The sequence below is a fragment of the Buceros rhinoceros genome, unplaced genomic scaffold (assembly GCF_000710305.1).
Source record: "Buceros rhinoceros silvestris isolate BGI_N320 unplaced genomic scaffold, ASM71030v1 scaffold14294, whole genome shotgun sequence".
NCBI lineage: Eukaryota > Metazoa > Chordata > Aves > Bucerotiformes > Bucerotidae > Buceros > Buceros rhinoceros.
The window spans coordinates 17561-28928 of NW_010408911.1; the positions used below are offsets into that span (position 1 = coordinate 17561).

At 40.7% G+C, this 11368-nt stretch overlaps 1 protein-coding gene across 1 annotated transcript in view; it reads left to right on the forward strand.

The window, feature by feature from the left end:
- Positions 1-1803: 1803 nt before the first annotated feature.
- The window catches only part of SLC45A2 (solute carrier family 45, member 2), a 14379-nt gene continuing 4814 nt past the window's right edge, over positions 1804-11368 (forward strand). Inside the window, exons 1-4 of the mRNA XM_010135046.1 lie at positions 1804-2242; positions 3301-3477; positions 6154-6479; positions 10310-10453. Coding sequence (XP_010133348.1) covers positions 1804-2242; positions 3301-3477; positions 6154-6479; positions 10310-10453 — 1086 coding nt within the window. The remainder of the gene's footprint in view (positions 2243-3300; positions 3478-6153; positions 6480-10309; positions 10454-11368) is intronic.

Here is an 11368-nt window from a genome sequence, read left to right on the forward strand (position 1 = left end):
CTGTTGCTTCACAATTTATATTTACTTACATGAAGGCAATAAGTTCCATAAAATACAGTTACATTCTTCCTAAACAGGCGATTGTTTTGTTTACTCATAGAATCATAGAATGCTTTGGGTTGGAAGGGAGCCTTCAAAGGTCATCTAGATTAGAAGGCATTTTTTTCTGTATCTTATCGTATTAATTCATCTGCCTTATCATGCCAAAACAATAATTGAAATAATGCTGTTTTCTTATGTGCTGCTGTAGAGTTACTGTAATAAAGTAATTCTGTTTAATAGTCTGACTACATTTTCTTAATGCAGTTTCCTGAACCGTAATTCCATATTACATTTGGAATTCCAGTTTGCCTAGAAAATCACTTCAGAATGAAGTCTGTTATTTTAAAATAGCCGCCGAGTATTAATCCTTTCCGCTCATTTTGGAAAAATGGGTTTAAACAATAGTTATTCCTTGGTGGTTTTCATTTCCTTCAAAGTTAAACCATCATTTGAAACCGTATCCTTCAAGGCAAAAAAAAAAAATTGCACTTTTAGAAAGGGTTAGTTATATGGCCTTAATACGGTTTTGTTTAGTCTGACATGTCAGGAATTATTATATGAGGAGTTGGGGGTTTTTTTGATAATTTTGTCAGAGTGTTTACCTTGCTGAAGATCAGTTTGTTGCTTACAAAGACTTCCAAAGCTGAGATACGCTTTAGCTCGTTTCGCATGTGTCCCACCAAAAATGTCAGCTTTATTACTATAAAAAAAAAAAACTTTTACATTCTATCACATAAACACCTGCCTGGAAGCAGGAATTATCTAGTAGGTTCTGACAAATTAGCTAAACAATCAGCAAAAGCTTCTTAAGCCTCCTGCTGACAATCTCTCTAATGTAAATTACTGAATATTAAACATGTTTACAGCAAGATGACTTAGTCCCAGGTGTATCCGATTGTGGCGAAGAACAATAAATGGTGTCAAATGTAATCTCCAGTGCACATAAGTTTTCACCACAAAATCACTAAAGTCCGTTTGAAAACTCATGTTAACTTCGGTGTAGGTAGAATTACCTGCCTCGCTCAGGTGGCTAACCTGAAAGCTACAGTTTCGGTATGTCACTAAGGATTTCTTTTAAGGCCTTCTCTTGGCAGGTAAGACTGTTAAAAAAACCCTAAGTGATCCTGATATCCTTTGTTTTTCAGAAACTAAGAAAATCATCAGTTGTGTTGAAGGTGGCACAGAGCAGGTACAAAAAATTATTCACCAGTTTCTGTTTGACAGATGACTGTCAAGGTTTTTATCTGCCACTGACACTCTAGGGCAATAGGTAGGTTTATTTACTTATCTTCGTGAAGTGGATTGAAACCCTTTTCTGCATAGACACCCCGCAGCTCAATCGACAGGAAATCGGTGCTCTGTCTGGTGCTAATGTTGTTTGCTGAAGCAAAAGTTGAGGCCTCTCTATTTCCTGGTGTCACTGCAGTCTTACAGCAACAAGAGGAATAGCTTTGTTTCAGGCTAATCCTGCCCCTTGCCCATGTAGTGTATGTTCCTATTACATGTGTGTTTCATGCTTACACAGTAATTCTTCAGTTGCAGGTAGCTGGGAGCCTTGCAGACGTGCAAGAGCTCTTATCTAATGCTTCCCTAACACATGCTTCCCCACCCCCTTCCTTGCATAACTTGTGATCGCAGAACCATGAAAGTATGTGAGTCCCTCCCCCAGCACAGGCCGATCCCACTCGGCATATGACCTGGGCTCCATGTCAGCCAGAGCCGGCAGCACCACTTGCCAGACTGCTGCGCATAGCCAGAGTGATGACCTTAACGGAAGAGAGTTTCCACGGGGCTCTTCCACCGCCTTCTGAGGTGGCCAAGGCCAACACGGACAGCACCAGAGACAGGGAGGAGATTCCGCTGCCATCTGTAACAAGGACTGGAGCAGTGGTGCCAAGGAAGCGAGCAGTGGGAAGGCTGGTCATGCACAGCATGGCGATGTTCGGCCGGGAGTTCTGCTATGCCGTGGAGGCCGCCTTTGTCACGCCGGTGCTTCTCAGTGTGGGGCTGCCTAAGACCCTCTACAGCCTGGTATGGCTCATCAGCCCAATCCTGGGCTTTGTGCTGCAGCCCGTGGTAGGTTCAGCCAGTGATCACTGCACCTGTAGCTGGGGCAGGAGAAGACCTTACATTCTGGGTCTGGGCATCATAATGATGTTGGGCATGACTTTGTACCTCAATGGGGACGTGATTATCTCAGGTGAGTGAGGGGCATATCCTGTGCTGACAGACAAAACTCAGCCACGTGAATCAGAAAGAAAAGATGTGTTCCTTTTTTTCCCTGCTAAAATGGGCTGTTAAAATTGAATATCATGTTACTCAGCTGCATTGAAGGCTCTGGGGAACACTGAAATTGTCATATGTGTTTGATCCTAATGCTGCATGTTATATACTGTGTACACAGCACTCTGGAGTTTGTGCAAGTGATAATGTTATGTTGCATGTTGGTGTAGTTGCCTGATCGGTTCATACAAGTGAAGCAGCTTAGGGCCTGAGACGTTTCTACAAAGTAAAATCTACCTTCTTAAGTTAAATGTTCAGCATTGTTTGTGCGATGTAGTACACATCCAAAGCAAGTATCTGTCAATCCCTATTTTAGATGGATTAGCATTCAAAGTACATATCTTTAATTACTGCAGGACTGTGTTCTGCTGATGAATAATAGATATCCACAGCTCCTTGGAAACTTGTTGCACCTGGAATGTGCAAAATAAAAAATGAGTGACATCTGTAGATACTGTTGTATTTCAGCCTGAGGTGTAAGTTCCCAAAGTCTTGATGGAAGGTTGTTGCTGTCATTATGTGTTAGCAGAGGGGGGAGGTGTGTGTTTTTATGGATTGATTTATTCTCTCTCCTTGGTTATCATTGGTGTTGAATATACCTGCCTGGAAGAGATGTTACAGTCAACTCTTGGTTATCTAAAACAACGGAAGGGTGGGAAAAATAGAATGAAACAAAAAACTACTACAAAACACGTCTGTTAGGTTATCAGAGCGTGCCATAGAGGTGGGATGGAGTAGATTTAGGCTATTGATGCTCTTGATTGTGGAGCTTGGAGTATCCTTGTGCTGTCTCAAGGCAGTAAGTCAACCTAGCACAGCTCAGCAGAACACACTCAGTTATCCTTCTCTGGTGTGACTGCTCTCTCTTGCATAACTAAGCATTATTTAGATTTGGAATTAACGGGAAAGATAAAATGTGGTTTTGCGGAACATGGCACTGTTGCTGTCAGAATGAGGGTGTTTTTCTTTTTGTAGCTTTCATCGGTGAGAGAGACAAGCAGCGGACATGGGCAATAGTCATTACCATGCTGGGAGTAGTGCTTTTTGATTTTGCAGCTGATTTTATTGATGGCCCCATCAAAGCGTATTTATTTGATGTCTGCTCTCATCAGGATAAGGAGAAGGGTCTGCATTACCACGCCCTCTTTACAGGTACTCAGATCCCTTCTTTCCCTCCCTACATCTCGAAGGAGGGGAAGGTAATTGCATGGATTTTATCCTCACTGTGTTTCTAGTCTTGAATGGACTGATCATCTGATCCTGTGCTTCAGTCACGAGTCTTTTGTTGTTGGCTTTTCACTACTCCAGAGAACAGCAGCTTGTGATTGCTGCCACAAGAATTCTCTGCAGAGGGATGCAGACATAAACATTTGCAGCAACATAGCTGTGATTTAATAAGATCGATTGATTCTTTAAAAAGAAAAGTAGTCTTCATTCAACTTGTTCTGATTTTTTTTAAATTTGTGGTGAAGCAAAAATCAAGGGATATAACTTGTTTCCTTGCCATAGCACATATAAATAACATTTTTTGACTCGGCATGTGACATAGAGCAAGAGCTGCACAAACCAGCACAGTTATTTCCGTTCTTCAGCAGTGCTCCAGTATGTACTGCCTTCCTGAACAGAAGGAAGAGTTCTGTGTAAAATTCAGAACTTAATGACTTCCACAAAATAAGTCCAAGTGGTTCAATTCAGACTCTTGCAAATGAACTAAGATCTTCGTTTGCCTTTATACGTGTTTGAAATGTTGCTGAGTTACAGAAGGAGACCTGCTCTACGTGAGCCCTGGGTTGGGAAAACACACAGGGAAGACACATAAGGCTGTGTACCTCTATTGTGGATCTGGAGGATCTTCCAGCTGTGTCTGAGAGCAGTCACTGTGAAGGGACGAGACAAAAGGCAGGCTAGATGAGAAGTCACGCAATCTGTGTTGATGGAGATTTTTGTGCCTACTGAGCCGTACCAAGAGGAGAGGCCTGTAGATTCAGTGGCAGTTGCTCTAGCCAAGCAGGGAGGTGTAGTAGCTAATGACAACAGGCTGGTTCTGGCCATACGAACACAGATTATAAGGGAACCTTAAAGCCTTATGGGAATTAAATCACTGTTATCCATTAGAAACTGACAGATAAAATTTTTAACAATCACTTGTTTGGACAGAGAGAGGAGAGAGTCTCTGTGTATGTTCGTGCCTTCATCAGAACTCTAGCTGCAATTTTTTCTTAGATGATACTTGATTTCCAAATTTGGAGCTACAGATTTAGCTGATTGATTTGTGAGAAGAGATGTGGGACAAATCAATCAAATGAGACCGGAACAGATTGCATTATTTGGCCCAGCACCCCGTGCCTTCTTTAGAAAAATCATCGCTATCTTAACACTTCCTGATGGGTAATTACCTACCCTGTTTTTGAAATCTTCCCTTGATAGGGGTTCTGCAGCCCTCCCAAGGCACTCTGTTCCAGCACTTCACTGGCCTTGTTAGACAGATTTCCCTAAAATCTCATCTTAATATCTATTCCCTACAACTTAGAGTTATCATTACTTTTTCTCTCCCTGTCAGACACAGACACCAATCTTACCTTTTTCTAGCTTGTGTTTTAGATACTATTTTGTTTCCCCCATTTAGTTCTTTCATATTATACTAAAGATCTCTGAGATTTTGCTCTCCAGTTTGTCTTCAGTTTGAAGTTTGAACATGAAATTGGATAGCTTTGCAGTTACGAAAATTTTAAGCACTGAGACAAGTGGAAGGAAGAGTGCACATATCCAACAACAAGCACTCAGACTGCGTTCCAATATCGTGATTGCTTTTTGTCAAAACAACATGCAAAAATGACCTTAAACATTCACTCCATGCAAACATTTCATGTAGGTTTTCTTCAAAAAGTTATTAACAGAAAAAGTAAGGATACTGTCCCCTGTGAAATGCAGAAGGACATGAGGGGAAAAAAGCACAGAAAGCCCAGAATGAAATAAAAATCCATATTTTGTAGGTGAAGCTCATGAAGGTCTTGTTACCTCTGTTACTTTTTGTTAGACAGAATGGTTCTGCCGTGGATTGTCTTCAGTTCTCCTAAGCAGAAGAGTAGAGAAATACTTCCAAGACTTTCGAATGCTTGTATCCTGCAGAGTCACCTGGATAACAAGGTGTCAGGACTACAAAGCTGCTTCCCCTACCTGAGCTCCCTACTGTATGCCACACTGTGCACTTTCTTGTGCGCTGGTAACAAAAAGAAGAAATTGTAAAAAATGGGACTGAATGCTGCTCTTATTAACTTCAAGGCATAAGGCAGCATTCTCAATTTACCTTTTATTCTAGCTTTTCTGAGAAAATTGGTAAACCGAATTGCACATTTGTATTAGATCCTTTTTGTTTTCTGAGTAGTGAGGTTGTTGGATTTTGATAACTACAAAACAATGCTTTTGGTTTTACTTCCTTTTTTAAAAATATCACACGGAGACAGTATTTCTCTATAAAATATATTTTACAAAGTCTGAGCTATAGATAGTCTTGATACGATTTTGAAAATGTTTCTTTGTTCTGTGGAGTTTTAAAAACCCCATAAATTTCAGTGGAATTTTATTGTGTATTACTCACTGTTTCAAAGAAAATAAAGCTTCAAAGAGCTGAGGATATTTTTCAAGAGATGTTTTGGTAAGCATTCATGTATGTTATTAGCTCATGATGCCTGTTTCTTGCGATTAGTATCTGTAGAGTGATTATTCAATAATCTCTAGAAAGGATCACATGTTGAGGGTATTGTGTACTCTTTGTTTGTTTTATCAATGCCAGTAGATCTTCCTTCTCCTTTTTTCCCACCCCGCTAGGTTTGGGAGGAGCCCTGGGTTACCTGACAGGTGCTATGGACTGGGGTGAGACTGTACTAGGATACTCCTTGCCATCGGAATTCCAGGTGATTTTCTTCTTCGCAGTCTTGGTTTTCCTAATCTGCCTTACCGTACATCTGCACAGTATTCCTGAAGACACACTCAGATGCAAAAATGAAGAGACAAAGCTCTTGTTGAAAGTGACTGAATCGTATAAATATAGCTCCATAGAGGAGGAAATCAAGAATGGTCGTTTAAAATCAACATGTACTGAAAAAAAGGCTGCAGCTAAACCAGGGAAATGCACTATTATGTCACATACAGAGGTAAGTGCAGAGTTGATTTTGTAAGGCATATTGTTCCATCCTTGGAGATCCTTTAATTAGCTAATGATGACTATTTGGAATGGGCCCTTTCACACAAACAGAATAAAAAATCTTCCAGCAGGATACAGGGTCAGGAGAAAGCCTGCTTTCTTTTCTCTTTTTTTTTTTTTTTTGTTGATAAACTATTTCAAGCAAGAGAGGTGAGACAGACTAGTCCTGGTGCTTTGAACAGTGGGCAAGGATGAGGGAGAACCAGGTTCAGGTTTCTGCTCTGTGTCAGTCTCTTGATATCCTCCTCCTGTGCATTTTGTCACCCTACTCTGTCCTTTAGTCCTGATAGAATTGACATCAAATCATGGACAAGGACTACAGACCATTAATCTCTGATAGAATGTAACTTCCTCTGAAGTTCACACGCTGATATGTAGTAGCTATGAAGTGTTTTGTTCCCTGGTGAAGTAAACATTTGGGTTTGCTGCTGCTCAGCACTTCGCTGAGGATTTATTGACCGTACTGAGAGTTTAGAATTGCTGCCTCTACAACAATGCTACCTTGCATCTGGAGTTTTAGTTTTATCTCAAAGTGATCTTGTAGCTGTGTCTTTGGCAGAACTTGTGGGTGGAAGAGAATAGCAAGTACTTTCAAATCACCACGGCTATTTTGTTTCTGCCATGTTTTTATGAGAGAAAGCTTCAATCTAAGGCAGCTAGGAAAAGATGTCTACCTGAAAAATATCTGAAGAGCACATTTCTAGAATGGTCTTAACTGTTTTATTCATGACTTTCACTGCTAGGAATCCTCATTGTACTCTCACAATGCCCTCTGTAAGCAAAGACTAATGTATATGTTTGGCTCCTAGTTTAACAATAAGTGATGAAACTGTTGCTTGTTGTTCTAATTGCACTTCTGATCTCTTGGGTTACGTGTATCTATCCCTGATACAGGTCTTGATAAATCGGGTAAAAACTACTGAGAATGTGCAGATGTTTTTAAGTTAGAAACCTAAATTCATGTTTAAGCTACAGCTAAAATGAACTTATTATCTTTTACTATTTATTTTTTACTATTTATCATTTGTATTATAATAGCGCTTAGCATTTCTAACCCGAAGAAAAATACTATTACAACACATACAAAAGATACAAAGATACCAGATACAAAGGTAGAATAAAAGCTGAAAATAAAAGCTGCCTGATGAGAGTGCCAGACAAACACAGAGAGGCAGACAGCAAAGCAACAGTTTTGTAGGGAGAACATGGCTGGCACAACTGTGATGCCATCCCTGTTTCCCCTCCTTAGGCCCACTTGAGCAGCCAGGAACCTTCACCAGCACTGCTCACTCTGAGCATCCTCCAAATTGTCAGAGATGCTGAGTCATTGACTGCTTGGCCCATGTGGGATATAAAGAAAGGCAGGTGAATGAAGAAGAGAGAACAGATGCAGTGAAAGCAAGGGGAGCATGCTGTCTGTGGATTGGGGTAGCCTCTACCTTGACGAGAACTAATTCTACTGCAAGGAATAATGTTTGACACCTGAGGTGAAGCTTGGTCATCCACCGTGGGCAAACTCATGCCATTGCCCTTGTCATTATATTTTTTGCTGGACAGCCTGTCAGAGGCTCACAGTGCTTTGATCTGTCTCATGTTTCTTTGATGTGCCTGGGCATGTATAAATTCTAGATACTTAATGGCCTTAATGGTCTGTCTCTTGTGGCACATGTTTTCTGTGTTCATTCATTACTGTAATTGCTTCCTTAGAAGAAATGGTTTGGCTTCCTGTTTTCTGTGTCTCTTTTTTTGCTGCAGGCATCATGGCCCTATATCTTCCAAATTAAGGACTGTGCTCTTACATGCTGATAGCTACCATGATTATTAATGAGATTTAACCTGTTACAGTATGAACAGGCATCCAAAGTGATTCATCTTTTGTTCTTTAGTTTGGTGCCAAATTACTTAGGATCTACTGCCATAAAACCCAACTCATACTGATTTCTCTGTATCCTTATGAATCATCTTAGGCCTTGTGGTGATTTTATAAAGAAAATGATCGGGTGTTAGGAACTGAAATGGAGCCAAACTTCAGCACACGTTTAAATTAGTGCAGGGTTTCTGTGTGGTGTGTGGTGCCTTAAACATTTCAGTTTCCATTGCCACTCTCTAAAATATCTAACTAGAAAGCAAGCATTTCTCTCTAGCTGCCAAGTTATCATTTGTAATTACAGCAATATCCTTGTAGTCCCCAGATCTTATGTTAACACTTCGATTGGAAAGGCTGTTTTAAAGACCTGTGGAAGAGTTGAGCAAACAACAGAAATTATCCTTCACACAACACTCATGAGACAATGTGGAATTTTTTGGTGTTTGTTTTCTATAACTGTATAAGAACAGAAAGTTTACCCTGTTTAAAAGAGACAGTGATGCCAAGAGAAATTCCAAGGGATTTGGACAATATGTGCTGTTCAAGGTGAAAGTCACCGACTTGAATTTTGGCATTCCTATGAGGATTAAAAACCTCCTGATAGAGTAAAGTATTTTCCAATTTTATACGTGGTGATTATTCATAGAGTAGCTTGCAGCATAACCTAGTTCAAAGGAAAGCAAAATTGTGAGCAGAAAATAGAACACCAAAGGGAGGAAGAGTTGTCATTATCTTTCAGCAAATTGAAAACAAAATTCAGCTTTCCACTAACGAACATAATTTTTACAGTTCTTCCACATTTCATGAACATACAGTTTCCCATACCATCTTTCTCAACACTGTTGTCTCCAAACATCACTAGAGAAAACTGGAAGTATTCCAGTATGGCCAGATAAAATAAAAACTTTTTGTCTTTAAAAGCAAACAACCGTGGAGCGAACTTAATGCAGTAAGAATTAGTGTGGCACAAATGCCTGACATCAAGCACATTACAGTACTAAAAAAATATTTCAAGTGGTACAAGTGATCTGATGAATGTGACTGGAAGAGAAACTGAGGGAGAGTTTTGGGGCGCAGGGCTCAGACAAGGAGGAGAGAGATAAGGTAGTGAAGGTGGTGAGAAATTTTGCTTTTCCCCACCAGTCAGATTGGCTAACGAGCACCAAAAACATTTTGATTTTGAAATGACTTGTTTCTCCCATGGGATGAGGTTTTTAGACGCTGGAGCTCGCATTCCCTGGGTGCTGGGGTTCTGAGTGGTGCTGCATCTCCTGTGATGTATCACAGTCTTTCCCTGCTCCATGGAGTGGAAGACAGTATATAGTAGAAATCTCATGGTAATGATTCTCCAGAAGATGTCAAATTTTCTAGGGAATTTAGCAAATGGAAAGGAATGGAAATGAGATCTCGGAAGTACCATATTCCACAACTGATATGTTTTAATTTTCAGGAAGTATTTTGAGATTAATTTTTTCCATGGCAGCCTTAAATTTTCAATGGAAAGCTGATGGTCTCCATGAAGAAATTATTTTTGGGTTTTTGGGTTTGGTTTGGTTTGGTTTTTTTTTAAACTCCACAGAATCTGTTTTAGCAGAAAATTTTCACTTGGTTCTACAAGTAAATAATAATCCTACTGATGATAACAGCAAGGAATGTTACATTTTCGCTGATGTACCTCAGCTCTCCCAGAGTCTTTGTGAATCTGTCAGATGACTTTATTTGGCAATGCCTCTATGAATGAAATATATTGTGAAGGAGCTTCAGTACCCAAGCAACCCTTCCTAGCAAACCCAGTTTAAGATCTTTGGAAGTTTATCAGTGAAAAGATGCTGAGGCCTTCTTCTTTTGCTGTCAGCTATTTTATTAGCCTTCAGGGCAATAAGGGACTATTATTGTTAAATACTTGCTTTTAGGTTCAAAAGCGGATGACCCTTAAATCACTCTTGAAGACACTTTTAAGCATGCCGTCCCGCTATCGCTATCTGTGTGTGAGCCACCTCTTTGGATGGATGGCGTTCCTGTCCAACATGCTCTTCTTCACGGATTTCATGGGACAGGTAAAAGCGTAAAATCCTTCCTCTTAGCATCTCCTCCTCCACCAAAGAGAAATGCGATGGTGGTGTAATCCTGAAGGAATGACAGTGGTGGCAGAACCAGTTGTATCTGGATGGCTGAACAAGAGTTTTGTAAGGCAGCTAATTGATCCCAGGCCCTCGTTATGAGCCGGAGACTGTTGGATCTTGGGAAAACCTTTTAGTATTTGTAAGACTATTTTTGTGTATTTAACTGTTTCAAATGAAGCCCTCAAAGCTGTTCCAAACGCATCCATTCCCTGCTTTGGCTTCGGAGCTGCTCCAAGATGGACAGGTTTCCTAACTAAAGCTATGCTGGTGTTGCCACTGGCCTTATCCTGGTGCATGGGCACAGTTGGCACAAGGCTGTTCGCTTGCACCACAGTCTCCCTGGCCTCAGGCACTGCAGCTCTTCGCACACACTCAGCTATTTCATAGCTTTTGTCTCCTTGAATTTGACAGTCCCCACCATACCTCTTTAAACCTTTCCCTGAGTCCCTTCTGCCAGCTGTTCTTTGCCTGCATGATACCCAGTGCTCCCTTTTCCACCCCATTCCCAGGCGGTAAGACTGTATGCCCCTGACAGTGGTTCTTGCCCATATGATCCTGTCTGTTTACTTTCTTCCAGGGTACAAATATGCCCCTGGCATAAATTCTCTCATTGCCACTTCCTTTTTTTCCTGTGGTTTCCACCCAGTATTACCATTTCCTTGCTCTTTTTTTTGTCTCTGTAGGTGAGAGGGAGGGGTTTTTCCTGCAGTGTATATGAACAGCTGAAAGAAAAAGTTCTGCTTGCCTAGATAAAGACCTGAATAAGACAATTACTGGGTGGAAAATGAGTGTGTTGGTGTAAGCCTGAAAGAGGGGGCAAAAAATAAACAGTAGATAAATTAGGGAAAG